The sequence below is a fragment of the Pogona vitticeps genome, chromosome 3 (genome assembly GCF_051106095.1).
Source record: "Pogona vitticeps strain Pit_001003342236 chromosome 3, PviZW2.1, whole genome shotgun sequence".
Lineage (NCBI taxonomy): Eukaryota > Metazoa > Chordata > Lepidosauria > Squamata > Agamidae > Pogona > Pogona vitticeps.
This window is the reverse complement of record NC_135785.1, coordinates 231,790,485-231,808,498: the sequence shown is the minus strand read 5'-3', so window position 1 is coordinate 231,808,498 and position 18,014 is coordinate 231,790,485. Positions and strand designations below refer to the sequence as shown.

General features: G+C 40.8%; 1 protein-coding gene across 3 annotated transcripts; it reads right to left on the bottom strand.

Annotated features, from left to right (window-relative positions):
- Nucleotides 1–2,331: 2,331 nt before the first annotated feature.
- On the bottom strand, nt 2,332–18,004 carry ILDR1 (immunoglobulin like domain containing receptor 1). 3 transcript variants are annotated; one of them, XM_020784926.3, is made up of 8 exons: nt 17,193–18,004; nt 12,411–12,581; nt 10,956–11,105; nt 9,865–9,984; nt 9,072–9,218; nt 7,615–7,719; nt 5,538–6,349; nt 2,332–4,428 (listed from the first exon to the last, which is right to left on the bottom strand). In XM_020784926.3, the coding sequence occupies exons 1-8, from the start codon at nt 17,272–17,274 to the stop codon at nt 4,387–4,389; spliced, it is 1,629 nt and encodes a 542-aa protein (XP_020640585.3). In that variant the 5' UTR covers nt 17,275–18,004; the 3' UTR covers nt 2,332–4,386. The 3 variants fall into 3 exon arrangements, with proteins under 3 accessions (XP_020640585.3, XP_020640586.3, XP_072849939.2); XM_020784927.3 differs by lacking the exon at nt 17,193–18,004 and adding an exon at nt 16,802–16,984; XM_072993838.2 differs by lacking the exon at nt 17,193–18,004 and adding an exon at nt 16,802–16,984 and having other exon boundaries at nt 12,411–12,508.
- Nucleotides 18,005–18,014: the final 10 nt, after the last annotated feature.

Sequence of the window (18,014 nt, the reverse complement as noted above, 5' to 3'; positions counted from 1 at the left end):
TCCCTCTAGTGGCATGATCAAACATTGCACAGTATTGCTTTCTGTAGAACGGTATTGAATAAGGAAACAAGACCCACAGAGATTTCTGCAAAGTTAATGTAAGTTCTATTGCTGTGCTAGCTCTTCTGCATTCTCTATCCAAAGGTCCTGTAATTCTTTTAGCAGTTGCTGAGCTGCCACTTGAATTTTAAATGATTCATTTACCGTGAAGTTCCTGGAAGAAATAGACATCTATGTTAATGTCCTCTACCAGCTCATTAACAGTATTTTTTAAAAGATAATTGTATTATTGTTTGCAGAATGGGTAATTGAGAAGAGATTCTGGAACTACCCTTTTTAAGATTCTTGGGAGATAGGGAAGATCTTGAGAATCCAGACTGGCACCTACATATTTCGGGTTGACTGTGATGTGGGATGTGCAGATCCTGCTAGGTGTGTATATAGATTCCACTTGTAATGTTTAGCAGAGTATTACCTTCTGAGGGACATTTGGCAGCTATCTGTTGTGCCACTTAGATTTTGCACAATCACAGTGTGCATTTATTTTTGGATTAACCACTATGAAATAGCTTCATTACTGTTCTAAACTCTCTCTTAATCAATATCAAGGTGGCAGACAGTAACTACATTTTCAACAACAGTGACTCTGAAGGCAGAGTATCAAAGGACAGAAACATCAGGCTTCGATCTTGCATCATCATCAACAACTTTCTATGTCCTTGCCAAGGACAAAAAAATTCAGCATAATAATTAAATGTTCCCTTAAGTTGTATTTAATTATATTGGACCGTTCTTAGAAATTGCATTCACATCAGGAGTGGACCGTGCAGAAAATACTATATTTTAGTAAACAAACAGAATACTGTATGGCACAGTCTAAACAACTAACAGAATAAAGATTTTTGTACTGTACTTTCTAGCAGACCAGTGACAAGAAGCATATATTTATGTTGTATGCAATTAAAAAACAAATGGTTATGTAAAAGATGTATTGCAATCTACACCTGGCTGCAATACATATTTGCAAATATTCAAAACAGGTATACTTCATTCTAGCATATCATATGAAAAAAAGGTAGTTTTACATTAGACAAAAAGCAAGCATTTTTCTAGGACTAGAAAAGAATCCAAACTTTTAAAACATTTATTTCTACCTATCTTGGCTGGGACATAAGCATCTATCATTTAATGATTACAGTATAAATGGATAGGTTATATTAATTATGTGCCATCACATCAGGTTCAACTTATAGTGACTCTCCCCGAGTATGCAGAAGTGGTTAACCTCTTTCTGCTGGCACTCTCAGACTGTGTAGCTTGTCCAAGGCTGGACAGGAGGATTTTGGCTGGATTCTCTTCTTGGAAGCACAATGAAGGCTTGAATTACCAGCCCATTGAGCTGTATGAGTGCAATGTCTTTCATATGTGAATAATACCACATATAAGAAGCTCAACCTGCTTTTTACAACAACCCTGTGAGGTAAGATATGCAGGACAATAGTGAGTGGCTCAAAGTTATTTTGTAAGCTTTGAGTTAAAATTTAAACCTATTTTAAATAGTGCACTGTACCCCTCTGGCTATTCAGCAGAACTTCCAGATCTTGTTCTGTTATGCTATATATCCACGCATTCTTCCAGGGACAAAGCACATACATTTATCTATAAACCAAGCCTTAGGTCCTAAAAGATTGTGGTGCAACAGTGTATTATGGTTTTAAGCCTTAACATGTTTATTTAGGTTCAGCTGTGTTTGGTGATGTTGCTCAGTTACTCAGCCATGTTATGCAGTTCACTTAGTACCTGCCTGTGCAAATTATATATATATTGTATTTTAATTGTTTATCTTTTCATTGTATTTTAATTGTTGTAAGCCACCCAGAGACCTTTGGGTAGAGTGGGCAGCATATAAGTAAAATAAATAAATAAATAAATAAAATATCACTTACAAAATTTGATGCAGTGCGAGAATACTTTTATGTTTTCCAGCTACTGTATTTGAATCAGTCAAATTCAACACATCCTAACCTTGGGTGTAATGCTCAGTTGTAGTTTTGGAACAGCAGGGAAGACTTTTTACTAGAAGTAGCTATCCTTCCATAACTGTATGAAAAAACTGGAGAACAAGTAAGTCACAGCTATTTGTTGCAGAATAATTTCTCAGCGCTGGGATATGGCATTCTGTAGCTGGCGTCTAAGGCCCTCTTTGCCCATATATGTTTACTACTAAAACCCAGTGGTAATCCACACCTGTAGTCTTTTCAATACAATCTGTGCATTCAGTACGAAGCCATTAAGTAGTAGGTAATGAGAAATTGTTATGTATGTACATGTGTGAATGTGCTCCAGTTCCCCAGACTTACTATGCAAGACATTGCACAAAAGACAGTATTTGTACAATGATTTAATTATCATGCATTTACAAATAGCAATCTCAGTTCTTTCAATTATTGATCTTTATACAATCAAAAGGATATCACCCATGCATAGAAGAGAGATGTCAGCAGGCTTGAGGATGTCATGATATTTGCATTAGAGAAAAGAAAGCATTAATGGGCACTTTGTTCCAAAACACCCCAGTGAGGAACTTGCTTTAGTGGCTGCAGAATGCTGAATGGATTGTTCAGGTGGGACCAGGAATATTGCGGAGGGTGGGGGGAGGAGAGATAGAACAGAGTCTGTTTAAAAATAACAGATTATAATGGACAATATAGCAGTACTATATCATCCCTACTCTGTGTAGACTGGGTCCATATTTTACTTGCCTAATATCACATCTTAATGGGGACTGGACAAAGCAAGCCCTAAGTGCAAAGTTCTATACAGTACCTGGAAAAAGCAGCCAAATACAAAATAGCAATATTGGGGAGGGGGACTTGGCTCAGTAATACTACAAGCAAGAAGGATCTTGGAATTGTTGATCACATGCTGAATATGAACCAACACTGCTGCAAAAAAAGGCAACAGAATTATAGACTTCCCTGTACAGTATTTGCCACTGGTTAGGTCTCATACTGAGTACTCTATGCATTTCTGGACACCACACTTTAAAAGGATTCTGACAAACTGGAACAAGTTCAGAGAAGGGCAACAAGGATGATCAAGGAACTAGAAACCAAGCCCTATGAGGAAAGATTGAAACAACTGGGTATGTTTAGCCTTGAGAAAAGAAGACTGAGGGAAGATATGATAGCACTTCTGAAATGTCAAACAGAAGATGGCCAGGATCTGTTCTCAATCATTCCAGAGTGCAGAGCATGTAATAATGTGCTCAAGTGACAGGAAGTCAGATTTTAGCTGAGTATCAGGAAAACATCCTGTTAGAGCAGTACATTGGAAACAATTTACCTGAGAAGGTGGTGAGCAGTCCAACACATGAAGGCATTCAAGAGAAAATTATACAGCCATCTGTCAGATCTACAGTACAGTACTTTGATTTGGATTCCTGCACTGAGCAGGAGGTTGGATTTAATGGCCTTATAGGCCCCTTCCAACTCCATTACTCTAGGATTCTATGCAAGATACATGGCTGATGGCCCCCTCCTAGAATGTAATGGACCTCATTACAAGAGAGGTACTGGCCTTTTCTAGTTGTGTTCTGACTGTGCATAAGTGTAGGCACTGTTTGCAGAAAATCATTCAGCAAAGTATACCAAAGAATGTTGTGGAACTCTTTTTTGGACACAAGCCTGCTGATCTTTGAAAACATCAATATTTTTTTATTGTGCAAGAGATAATTTTGCATTTGGTCCAAGCCTATGTTAAAAATTAACTTTTTTAAAAATGCAGTTGTTTATTTAACTCTTCTGTTCAAATTTACAGTACTTCTAGTACTTCATTTCTTTTGCACAGATTGCTATTTGGCTAAAATCTGCTCATTTGTTCTTAACAAGAGCTCAATGCTTCAAGTAGGGGAAGCAATTTCAGGGCTTGTTTGCAGGTGCTTCAGATACAGGAACCTCAGAGCAGGAACAGTGACAGCAAATTAAAGGTGGTTAAAATATGTGATCTCATCACAAATACACTTTTCCTCCTATAATATGGAGCAATGAACACAAGATTCCATATACTGTACTGTACATGCATAACACGGGTTTCACATTACAGTAATTTGTAAAAAGCTGGACTAGTACCAAGCATAACACACATGTAGAAAGGAGTTCTATTTCTTTCCTGGTTGATCTTCAGACCAATGCCTTTTCATCTCCTTCTGCACTGGAAATCAAAGCATCCACAAGATGAAGAAGTGCAGGGGCTGTAGAGGATCAGGAGAAACAGGATCCTCAACAGCTAGGGATCCTCAATGGATAAACACTCAGAGCCAAAGATGCACACGTCCTGCACAGGCAGGCAAAGTCACCTCATTTTGTACACTGCCCACAAAAAAGGCTAAAGAATAACACTCCGTCCACTGCGAGAACTACCTTTTTCCTAAAAGAAAAAAGAAAAGAAAAGCTGCTATTTAGGAAGAAGCAACAGGCCATTCCTAATTCACTTCTGCCCTTAGTGCAGCTCAGTACATTATTATTTTATGCAAGGTCTATTTAGGCTGCTGAAGTCTTGGCACATTTGAATGATGGGTGATATTAGTCAGCTACTAAATTCTGACCTTTTTGTGCCATCTATTTCAGACTGCTAACACTGAAGATCTGACCTTTGGCTGAAAATGTATGCATGACAGCACTGAGGCTCAATGCTTTGTTATTTTGCTTTGGACACAGTGATCATATGCAACTGAATCAAGGATTGACAGCCTGCTCTTTCCCCTACCATACCACTTCTAGTGTTTCCTCCTATTCCAGTCAAGAAGCAAAGAACCCCTGCAGGTGCGTGCCTCAGCAACTAGGCAGGCTGTGTCATGTCAATATTTTACGAAGGGAAGTTCTAGAGAATAGACTGATACAAACAAGAGCATGGGCAGTGTGTTGGCAGAAATGTCTTCCAGTTGTTAAGTGCTGTCATGTCAGAACTGATTTATAGCAACCCTAATAGGGCCTACAAGGTAAGTGAGATATTTAAGGACTGGTTTTACCAGTTCCATGCCCCTAGTGAGTTTCCATGGCTGATGGGAATTTGAACCCAGGTCTCTTGAGTCCTAGTCCATTACTCTACCCATTGCAACATACTAGATAGCCATTATCTTCCTAGGCATGCAAAATTCCTACTGCCAGCCCAGAAAGAGGCTGTTATTTCTTAAATTAAAACAACAGCTTTTGTCCTTTAACAACAGGGAAGGCCGAGGAGTTTGCCAGATCATGATGAGCAGAGTTTTATTTGGTCTTCTTGTGAGTAGGCATAAGCAGAACTGAGTCTACAAGTGACTTCTCAAATAAGGCAATTGGCCTCTGCAAGCAAATCCATCTGAATACCAATAGTGTCGCTATACCTTTCCTCATTATGCTTGTGAGCCAATGGTGAGGAATCTCAGGGTTTGCAGTCCAAAACCATCTGGAGAGCTATCCACTCCCACAAGTTTAAAGATGGCAACCTAGACTACCGTATGATCCTGAAAACTAATATTTATCACAATGTTTATTTACCGATTGTAGCTCAGTTGCTTTTCTGGTTATGTTGCCTTTGGCTGGGGTGACTTCAACGGAGCGATAACTAGGAGGTTTCTCCTCTGGCCAGTCTGGGGAACGATGCCGATGACGTCTCCTGTGGTTTCCTGGGATGTATTCATATTCTTCTGATGAACTCCAGGACTCCCGGTGGGATGGTGGGGAATAGCTGCGATGTCGCCGTTGGCTCTGGTGACTACTGCCTGGTTGAGAGGTCCGTCGCCCTGAACGCTGATACCTTCGGTCAGAGTACTGGTGCCCAGAATATTCCCTTCTGGCCTCCTCAGAACGGGAATTGAGACTGTTCCTACCACGTACCACTGGTGTTACATCTGGCCTAGATCTTTGTGATCGCTCATAATGACTGCCATCCCTCGGCCTCTCAGGTCTGCGGTCCCTGTATCTGTCCCATGTTTCCCGATCATAGTTGGAGTGAGGATCTTCACTGAAAGAGAAACGCCGTGGCCTCCTTATCCCCTCCCTCTCTTCTTCACTTGTGATGCTTCGAGGTCGTGGAGTATGAAGAGACCGCTGTGGTTGTGATGAATTGCTGCTCCTCCAAGAGGATGGCACCCGCTCAATGATGGGAGGCAAGTGGATTACTCTGCGTTCCACAATCTCTGAGCCAAGAGATGAGAGGACACTGGAGTGCCGACTGGCCCCAACATGATGTGAAGGCAGTGCAGGCTGGGAAAGATTGAGGTTCCTGATCTCAGACTCAAGCTGGTCCAAATACTTGTTGCTGGGAGCCACCAGGGGAAGCGGAGGCTGACTGCTCTGTAGAGACACATCTAGAAAACACAAGGAAAAGACAACTTCAATCAGAGAAAACCAAAGGGCTGTCAGGAGTTAAGAGTCCAAACAGGATGACTTCAACACATTTCACTGCCTAAGGTGAAAAGGAAGATGGTGCTCCCCCTGAATACAGAAACTGACTGGAATGGCAGTTAAATCTTTCTTCAGTAATGCCTATGGGATGGAATCTTCTACTGGATCTGAAGGCAGTAGGTTAGCAGGGCAGTAGGTGCGGCCCAGCTCTTTTGTGAGACAGTTTGTTGCAACCTCCTAGTATGTGCTGCCAGAGGCAATTCCCTCACTCTGCTTAATGGTAGAAGGAGCCTTATATCCAGTAATATTTACAGAGCCATGAATTACCTCTGGATTAAAGAAAACCCACCCCCAAAAACCACTGTTAGGAACTGCATAGGCTTTTCAGGCACCTCACAGGTGACAGATATTTGTTTAGTCCTTCCTTCTGGATTCTGATTTTTTTTTAAAAAAATCACACATGCAACTCACTTTAAACGCTAATAGCAGATGTCTCTGCCCCACAAAACACACATATATTCATGCTTGTACCAGGGTTTCCTTTCTTATTTTGTATTTTAAAAAGTGTAGAAGATGTATGAGATTATACTGTATAAATAATTTCTCCATTAAATCAGCACCTAAATTTTCCACACGTGTTTTATTTCTATGGAACAGAAAAAACAGGTCTATCAAGACTGCTACGTGATATCCATTTATACAAAATGAAGCTCTCAGGGAAGAATGAACATTCTACATTTACAAATTAACTTGTGTGCCTAGTCCAGCCCTCACTAAAAAGTCCAGTTCTTGACCTGGAAAAATTATGGAAATATACAATTTTCCTCCATCAGCGTGATATATTTAGCCACTAATAGTCTCATGAAGGATGAGAAGAAGCTGTGAACACTAGAAAACAAAACAAAATACACATACACACACAACAGTCTCCAGACACCCTTAGGCTTCTCAGATTTTATCAGGAATTGGTATTCATTTCAAAATTATCTAAACAGTCACAAGGACTGGAACCATGCTTCATCAAAAAGAAAATGATACTTAATGAATGATGAGTTCTGCCAATCACAAAACAGGTCTGAACCATGAAAAGGACAAACTTGTGTTTTGGCTGGGATCATCTCTCCCTTCTGGGATAGGCAGGATTATAAAACTGAACCACCAGCACATTTGCCACTGAGAAGTCAAAAATATACCACTGAAAGGATCATATCTTCTCAGCACAGCCTACCTCGTTGTAACAGTGGGTTTAGTTGGTATGAAGATGATGCAGAATGGTGTGCCATCCACGGCAAAAGTTGTTGAGCCTGTTTCATGAAATGATGTCGCTCCAGGACTAGAGGACAGAACAAGCAATGGATATAATATCCAGGACACAGTCAGATCTCCTTTAGTTGTTTTGCAAAAATGTAAAATCACAATAATGGACAATGGCTGAAATCCTGTTTCTTACCACAGGAAGTCACGCTAGAGTCAACTCCTCCATTAAGATCAATCGATTCATAAAGGGCTACTTTTGTCACAATTTACTTTAGCATAGTAGTTTGCGAGTTGAAGAAGACCATTTGAATAATCAAACTTATAGAATGGTTGACTCACCCACAGATTCAATGGGCCTGCTCTAGTGGGAGTACTCTAAGGAACAGGACTTCAGCTGTTATGAGGTAACACTAGTGTTGGTCAAATTTTGACTATCTGTGCTGTGGGCTGAAAAGACCTTCTAGAGTAAGATTCTACCTTCAAGATGCACCTTCCACTCTACTGAACAAAAATATTAATGATATTAATAATAACCAAATATTAATTAATTGGTTGCTATACATGCTAACATTATATTCTCCTTCAACAATTTCTCTACCTTCCCACCTAATTTACAAAAAAGAATTTGCTAAGCACAAATTCAGTAACAGCAGAGAGAACATGTAATGGAGTGGAGAGAAAGACTGTAAAACTCTGAGCAAATGACAGCACATAGCAGCCATGACAGACTTAAAATAACCCTAAAAACCCAAAGGGATTTGTAGAAACTCTAGAAGACAACTGTTTCCCTGTTCCTAAGTAGCTACTGTCACCAAAAAGAGTTTTGTCTATGTTCTGCGTTTATTCAAAAGCGAGGAGTGACATCTCTCTCTCCTAAAATGTACAAACACCTCTAGACTCATTAACAACTGAAGCTACTATCTGCAAGTAAATGCATCACTTACATCTGCATACAGAGATTTCAGAATCCCTTAGGGAGCTTTGAAAAAGGCAGCATATACTCTGTCTCCAATTAATATCTGCTTCTGGTTTCAAAACAAGTGCTCATACCGCAATATTCACTTTTCTAGTCATTAAAGTTAGATATTATTACACAATATGTTTAACATTCAAATAACGGAAAAGTTTCCACCTTAGTGTGTTTTACAAAGCAACTGGAATATTTGTACATGCTAAAAAGAATAAGTGGGTGGACAGAGGAACAGGGCACCAAAGTTCAATTGCAAAGACCCTTTATACATTTGGGGTGATATAACATATTACGAGGGCATGTCAACACCACAGAGGACCCTCAACACTACAGAGGAATGTCAAACTGGCTTGGAAGCCACTGAAATAAGCATGAAAACAAAATGAATATATTATGCCTGTTTTATTGCTGTTCCTTTCAATCCATGCATGGGACAGAGAGTGCGCTTTAAGAGTTACCTTTCTCATTGCAACAGCAGCGCGTTGGGCAGCAAGGACAGCGCACATGGCAGCAGCAATGCTGAGGGCAGCACTGGCACCAGCACACCCCAACCAGGAGGAGGAGGAGGAGACCACCAAAGATGATAAAGATGACAGTCAGCCAATCTGATTAAGACAAGAGGCCATTAAAATGCATTATGGGTTGATGAATGTACACATGTATGCATGTATCATTATTAGTTGCTTTTCTTTTGCTAGAAAATAAATGTTTCCTCCCATTTTTCCCTAAAATGGAAACTCCTCTCCTGTGAACCATCTTCCAAACAAAATGACAGGATTTATTACCCAACAAACCAGTGATCCACTGTTATGCACACCGTGTATGCATAAAATAATAAAATATAGCATATGTTATAAATATATAGAAAGTATAAAATCAAGTGAATACAAAACTTAGACCTTTCTTTGCCAGGAGCGGTCAAAGGCCAGGCCTCAAGATGATGGTGGACTACAATCCCATTCAGCTCTATCCACCAAAACTAATTGTGAGGAATGGTGGGAGTTGTAGCTAACAACATCTGAGAGCCCACACTTTGCCACATCAGTTCCAAGGCTACAATGCTAACGATGCTTGTCAGCAAGTAAGTTTTATTCAATAAAATGTGATATGTGACTAAATCAGCATCTTTAGGATCAGAATGCAAATTCTTTTGTTTTTCTGTTTTATTCTTCACAGCATCACAGATGCCAAGAAAAATACAAAACAAGGAAATTAACCTTAACAGAAATAAAATAAATTGGTGTCACATACTTAGAACAATGAGCTTGACCTCTTTGTCTGGGTCACCTGTTGTATCTCCTGGAGCTTCAACTGCGCAGTAATAGACCCCATGGTCCCACCACATCACTTCACTGATGACAAGATCCGCTTCTACAAAGGAGGGAAAAAGCATAATGAAAGGAGATGTCAGGCTGATGTTCATCTTGTTGGCGATTAAAAGCAACAGAATCTCCCAAAGAACCTTTATATCTTCCATTGTATTTGGATGGACATCCAATACTTTTTGTGCAGACTTACAGGGAGCTACCTACTGCTGTAGAATAGTTGCTACTGGAAGATATATATATACAGTGGTGCATCGCATAACAATGTTAATTGGTTCCATTAAAAACATCGTTATGTGAAAACATCGTTAAGCGAAACACCATTTCCCATAGGAATGCACTGAAAACCGGTTAATCCGTTCCAATAGGACATTTCAATACATTTCAATGGTGAAAAAAAAATCACCAAAAAGTCAAAAAGACTCAGAACGAAGCCAAATTAATTTAATGAAGGTTTTATTAGGTGCACTAACGATTCCAAGCATTTTAAACATTTTTTAAACATTTTAGAATATTTTTAAAATAGCGAAAACAGGGGTGTCAAAAAAAGTTAAGCGAAACAGGGGACCTAAAACTGTCATCGTTAAGTGAAGCAAGGTCCCAAACATCGTTATGCGAAAATCCCCCATAGGAAACATCGTTAGGTGAGGCGGCAAAATTTCCAGCAAAGGCCATCGTTATGCGAATTCATCGTTGAGAGAGGCACTCGTTAAGCGAGGCACCACTATAAGCATGCACACAGTAGTATCTCCCATTTGCCACACCATCATAAAAATAATTTGCTATGTTCTGTTTTCTTTACATGTAATGATACACAGTCCTGTTTGCAGTTGCCGTATCAAAGATTTCATTCTCCCACAATAACAACATGAAATCTTGACTACAGATGTAGCCTACAAAGGAATCAAGCCACAGACTGGAATGTCCAAAATCATATTTTGGCACATTAATTTCTATTATCCATTAGCTAGGTTTTCCTAAGTTTCTTTTACCCTTAATGTTCCAATAGACACTTACTGTTCCGAATGGTGATCTTCCTTTGACTGTAATCGACACCCAGTACGGGTTCATTCTGCCCCCTTTTCTGAGCAACAATGCGCACTTCGCGCTGATTGTCATTGCAGTCATTAGAAGGATCTTGACCAAGAGCCAGACTTGCCTGATAGGCTGCAAACAGCAAGGCCAGTTGCAAAATTAATTTCATCATATTTAGTGATAAGACTCATTGGAAAATATAATAATGCTAGGAAAGATAGAAGACCGTAGGAAAACTCAACCTAACATGAAATGATTTGCATAATAAAGGAAACCACAGCTTTTAGTTAGTTCGCAGGAGATGAACAAAGACATTAATGAGAGGACCTTTTGCAAGACATTTAATTTTGCAAGGCATATAATTCATGTAAATTGACTGTATATAACAATGTTTAAATCCAAAATATTCCAACACTAACTTATTTTACTAAAAGCCCTGGAAAGAACAGTTTTTAAGAGTCGGACACGACTAAACGACTAAACACACATTGATGGAACAATAGAAAACAGCAGTGGGTGGGAAAAGGTTAGAAATAAAATTATGGACCGCAACCTGTAGTAGGTACATAAGAATATGCAAAATTTGCTAGGGGCATGCAAGAAATCCCAAGGAAGAGACTCTGTGACACATTTGGAATAGATAGTAAAAGTATAATTTACAATCTAAACTAAAGGTTGTAGTCTCAAGAGTTTGTCACAGAAAGGGAAGAAAAACAGTATATGCTTAAATTTAGCCACAGAAGTTAATGAGAACTATGTTCTGGAAGTGGAGTACCAGGTAACTCCAGATCTCTATGTCCCATTGACAGTGATGACTGCCAACATGTCAAATCATGATCAGTAGTGTGGATTATACCAGAAAAGAAAGAGGTTCACTGGGAGACTACTTTCTATTCTCTTCCTTCTCTTGTGCAGCATCCTGTACCCAAAAATTTCTTTCCAGCGGGTGGCATGATCTTCCTGAAGAGGGAAGGATGTTGCTTGCGGGGGGTAGCTACTGAAGAAGGGGCAGATAATTTAATATGAAGCAGAAGCACCTTGCTTCAGCAATATTTACTTAAAAAGTACCTCCAACCATTGTTCATCAGCAAGAAGTTAAATATGCCACTTTAGCATTGTACTGAATAGTGTTACTCACTTCCCCCACCCAAACTGAAATAGTGGGGCTCTTCTTGGGGTTCCATGCAATCAAAAGATGGAGAAGTAAAAAATGGATAGTAAAGAACACAGGCTGTTGTTATGTAAGTCATGTAAGCGGTCATTCCATGCTTACACAGAAGTTGAAGAAATCAGGAGCATTCTTTTGGATCAGGGGAAAAAAGTTCAAGCACCCATTCTCTGTGTAGACAACTACCATCACCTGCCTCAACTCTTTCTGTTCATGAAAAGTAATCAATGGCAACAGTGACAACAGCAGTTAAAATCAGTGACACTCACCAAAAGAATAGTAGTCAAGGATAGGATCCTTGCAAAAAGACTTATAACGCCAGGTAACAACCACATCCTGTAGTGGTGCAGAGGTACTGTAGTCACACCTGAGGATCACAGAGGCAAATAATGTTGTGTATCGCTCAGTATCTGGCACAGTTACCAGAACAGAAAAGGTGCCTGCAATGAAGAAAACAAAAAACTGCTATCAAGAGACTCTTTGGGGGGAAATTATCAGCACCACCTTCAGGGTTAGCAGGAACTGAAATGCTCTACCGCTCTAAGAGACAAACCAGAAGACCCATCGGGGCAGACCATGAAAATGACTTGGAAAAAGTAGTTACATTTTGGAAGAGAAGCGTGGCTGAACAGATGATCCTTCATATTCTCTTAGATAGTTGATTTAATAAAAATATTAAATATAAATATGCTAAGACTTCATAATAGTAAAAGAATTGCAAGTTAAGTAATGATTGTAAATAGATAGCTCATCTACTAATGAACCTTTCATATCTAGCTTCTGGCAGAAGAAAGCCAGGGTCACTGTAGGGAGAAGTCCTGTTAACTACGCTTTTGTTAAATTTCTCCCACTTTCTCATTTATGTTCCACAGCTGTTTTCTTTTCTGAACACAATGCAGTTTGCAACTGTGTTTTGCAACACATATCCCGAGAGCAAGCATGGTACTGCAGTATTTTTGAGTAGAGGAATGGGGACTCTCCACATTCCTCCACTCTGCTAATGCAGTAATGCTTTAGAAGTAATGAATAAACCAAGGATTCAAGTTTCTTTAGCACCTTTAATTTAGAAAATTCACAATTTGGTGGAAAGGAAGGCTGATATATAATAAAACGACATAAATTATTTATGGCATATTGAAAGCTAATTTCTTTCTTAAATTTACAGCCTACACATTTTGCATAAGGGTTCTCAGAGTAGATAACAACCATTTAAAAGGAGAACAGTTTTTTTTCTCTAAAAGAACACCAGATAGTTCAACACACACCCATAACTAAAACTTAATTCAGAAATAAGTACCAGAAAAGACAGTGCTACAGACCTACAGTGGCTTAAAAGGTCTAAAAATCATAGGTCTAAAAGTCTAACACAACATGTTTACAGAATACTAAGTATGTGTTTCCTAAGCATACATCACCTGAATATGCTTCCTAAGTATATACTGTACTAACCACATCCTCGTGTTTACTCTATCATAGGTAAAGAAGATAACAGAAGAAAATCATTATTAGCATTAGCAACTCCAAATATATCAATATAAATTGAGATAACAAAATATAAATATGTGTTTTGCAAGATAAAATAACTCACACATTTTAGCCAATGACTGGCTAGAATTTAATTCCACACACATAGGAATGAACAAGTGCTACACTGTTCAGTTCTAAATACATGCTTAAATACCATTCTTTTTATAAGGGTGTGACAATGCCCAAGGATTAGAAAAAAAATTTCCTTAGACTCTCTGACTTCAAAATGGCCAAATCACACCCCTGTCTACTACATCACTATATCTACATTGTAGCGATCCCTTCATAACAATGGCATTTCCAATAGACACATCTTGGACACGTTAAAGCTTCCCAGAGGCCTCACAAGTCCAATACTTATGGTTGTTATAAGAAAATTCAACTTAAATATGTTTAGAGACTTAATTGCACTGCTGCAGGTTTAAAATCTACTCTTGTAAGTTCTTTCTAAGTTCTTTGTAAGTTCTTTTTATTGCTGTATCAATATTTGCACATTATCATTAAGAGCAGATCGCTCTTCCAGTATGGCTTCCACAAATTAGTATACAAAATCAAAACAATGTCTACAAAATCAAAACAATGCTCCAGTCCACACATTAGCATGCATTAAGTTATTCTGCATTGGAATTCACTTAAGCAGTATTGGCACAAGGCATTTTGAATTAAGAGGTGAAGCGTTAAATGCCATCCTTCCCTCCACACCTCCTATTCCCCATTCAGGTGCTGACCCAAGCAACACTTGATCCTTATGGGACAGTATCCTCCACAGATGGTAACTTATGATATTCACAGCCAGCTGTATGGTGCCTATTACTCTCACCTCTACACTTCCTTCTACTGCTCCCCAACACTTGTCCCCTGATGTGCTGGCCTCACTCTGTCTATTGGTAAAGCTAGCCCTACAACACATATATAATTCCTTTCAAGTCATGTTCATATTGACATCAACCAGAGTTCAAATATTCGAAAAAGTGGACTGCAGAAGTTTCAACCATGCTAAATCGACTGGCTCACAACCACAAATGAACACAGTAATCTGTGTGCTGCCAAGTCAATCCGAATTTATGGCAACCCTTTTCAGGGTTTTCTAAAATACTTAGAAATGGTTTACCATTCCATTCTTCTGGATCGTCCTGGGTCTGAGCAGCTTGCCCAAAGCCACACCGGCTGGGTCTTCTGGGATGCGTAATGGGGAACTGAGCTCCCAACCTCTAACTCCACAAGCCAGATACTGCACTCACGGAGCTATGCAGATTGCTCACACAAGAACATACGGAACTATTTATGCAGAGTCAGGCTACCTTTTAATTAATGCAGCTATAGAGATGGGATATTTGTATTCATCTCCTGGGTGAACAGCTAAGCAGGGAGACTCATCATCCTGCCTCCTCGCTGGATTGGTCAGCAGTACAGAGAGGCAAGGATGATGTGAAGGACAATAGCTGCACATGCTGTGCCATAAGCAGTAAATGGGGGGGGGTCTGGTTCTGGGGGTAAGATCCAATATGCCCAGTCACCTACGGTGGCAATATCTGTATTCACCTCCCCTGGGAGACAAATACGAATATCCCATCTCTAGTAACTATTCAACTGAGAGCAGCTTTTTAAAAGGAATGACCCCAGGGCCTTGGATATATTAATTGGAGTGCAATCTTTCTTGAAATCAGAAATTTTCCTCTGTGTGGTAGAGTAATTGGAAGCACAGAAAAGATACCACAGAACAAAACTCTAGCACTGAATGACATTTTTCATGCCCATGTTGCTGTTTCCTCCACAAAGCCTGTACCTGCTGGTGTAAAGCTAACAACCTTGTAATACTGCTCTGAAGCTAAAAGGATGGGGGATGATCACATAGTAAAGGTAAAGGTAAAGGTTCCCCTTGACAATTTTTTTTGTCCAGTCGTGTTCGACTCTAAGGGGCGGTGCTCATCCCCGTTTCCAAACCATAGACCCAGCGTTTTGTCCGAAGATAATCTTCCGTGGTCACATGGCCAGTGCGACTTAGACACGGAACGCTGTTACCTTCCCACTGAGGTGGTCCCTACTGATCTACTTGCATTTGCATGCTTTCGAACCGCTAGGTTGGCAGGAGCTGGGACAAGCAACAGGAGCTCACTCCGTCACGTGGATTCGATCTTACGACTGCTTGGTCTTCTGACCCTGCAGCACAGGCTTCTGCGGTTTAGCCCGCAGCGCCACCACGTCCCTTCGCATAGTAAAGGCAGTGAGTTATTCTGATACTCAGAATGGACCTGCCAAATAAAGTCTCATACAGTAAATTCCGGCTTTAAAAACAGGCAGAGGCAAAGCATGGCAGACACCTCAAGCCCTAGAGGTTGGTGAAGAAGTGCACAGAGAAATGGCAAGGCATTGAAGGAAAACGCTGTGCCCTCAGGTAAAGGGAAAACTTATCCATTCATTAGTCTTCCAGTACAATTCAACTGCTAGTCCAGCTCATTTCTGTGTGAAGATCAAGGAGTGGGTGGCCATTGGCCACTCTTTATTTGGCCTCAGCAAAATACAATGGACCACTTCTGGATATATTTTAAAATGTGCTGCAGCTACCTGAAAGGGAAATACAGTATACAGGAATGGCAATGATCTGTTCAGATATGTTTACTGAGAGGTTCCAATAAATTCTATAGCATTTCTTTTTTAGTTTATTGCACAGACGACTGCAATTAAATGTAAGCACACTAGCTATCAGGGCAAAACAAAAATAAAAAACAAGAAGAGGAGAACGCTGCTGTGGCACCTTAAAGACTAACTGCTATAGTTTAATGTGAGTTTTCCTGGACAAGTCCACTTCCTCAACTAGTGAGCTCTTACTCTCTTGACCATCATTTTTATCTTTGTAGATTCAAATTGTGAAAGACGAAAGTTGATCGAGTACATATGCAAACATACTTTCTGGGGCACACAGAAAGGAAGAATGTGACCCTCCAGGAGATCTTACTATCAGGAAGCTGCTACAAGCAGGAAGTGGGGTGGGGGACGACAAGAAACTCAGGTAGGGGTCACCTCCTGCCGCCGTCAACGTGAACCATCGAAAGAGAGAAAAAGACAAAGTGACCTAGAAGAGGGTGAGGCCCCACCAACTCTGTTGCCGCCCACCCCGCTTCCATCAACTCACCTGTCGGAAAGCAGGTGAGGCCGAAGAACAGAACGTGGTGCCGCCATAGCCAGTTACAGGCCATGGCGCCTCCTCCCACTGGCCGGAGCCTGTGCACAAACCTTTCCCCCGCCCTTCCTTGGGGCGACTCCGAATTCAACGAGCAATCAATCTCTCTCTCTTGAGAGATGTTTCTTTTCTTTCAGTCTCTCCCCGGGAACGAAAGAGAATCTGGATCGCCCCCCCCTCCCCTGGAAAGGCGCCAGCCTGTGCAAGGTAGAAGCACTTCCTTCCCTTCCTCGCGCTCCTCCGGCACCTGTGGCGGTGCAGCACTTTCCCTTTTCCCCCTCCAGCTGCACCTGCGGGTGCCGCCGCCGCCGCCGCCACCACCCGCGCCTGTTGGACTGGCTACCTGCGGTGGTTCCTCCCCACAGAGCTATCCGGAGGCCAGTCGCGCCCGTCTGTTCTTCTTTGCACGGCCATGGGCAATCCATCGTGTCGATGTCTCCTCAAAAGTAAACACCCCCCCCCCGTGTTTAGAGGGACAGACGCTCAAGTCAAGTGTGCGTGGACTCGCAAACCTCAGGGCTAAGTTCGAAGACGCCGCAGTTTGTTGGACAGGCAAGTCTTTTGAACGTTTTCTCGGGAGTAAAAGACTACGGAGAATACAATACAGTTGAAGCTCAAGTAATCTGTTTTCTGAAACTCCCGTTTTTACGCAGCCTTTTTGATCCCGAAGGCGGTTCGTAGCAAATTAAACACACAGGACACACAAGTTTATTTAATCGCATTTAAATCAGGATTGGAACCTATGTGCAATTTTAGTGGGTCTGCCAAATTCATCAAAATCACCGCATTAAATTCTGAGAAACGCGCTCAGGGAAACAAGAACAGTGCCATACACAGTTTAGCACCGTGCACCTAACTTTGCATAAGTTGTTTGTTACTTTAAAAACAAACAAACGGTGAATACGCGTGCAGTCTAGCATTTAGCTGTTTTACCCGCCGCAGTACCTAGAGCTCAGGATCACCAGCAGATGACTCCCATCCAAACAGCTTTAAAAGGCACGTCAAGTATCCTCGCCGAGGATAAACGAGGGATCGCTGGCAGAAAGTTTAAACCTGCCCTGCCTAAACGCGATGGTCCTGATCCAGATCCGTTTTGCGCGTGCTACTTTGCAAGGACCAGATCCTGTGGGGCACGCGACGTGCTTACTTTCATTCCACCCAGTCA

Coding starts and splice junctions, on each gene's coding strand:
- ILDR1 (XM_020784926.3), bottom strand. CDS start 17,274: ATGGATTGCCCATGGCCGTGCAAAGAAGAACAGACGGGCGCGACTGGC. Junction 9,985..10,955: donor GAAGATCACCATTCGGAACA/GTAAGTGTCTAT, acceptor CCTCCTTTGTAG/AAGCGGATCTTGTCATCAGT. Junction 9,219..9,864: donor GGTCAAGCTCATTGTTCTAA/GTATGTGACACC, acceptor TGTCTTAATCAG/ATTGGCTGACTGTCATCTTT.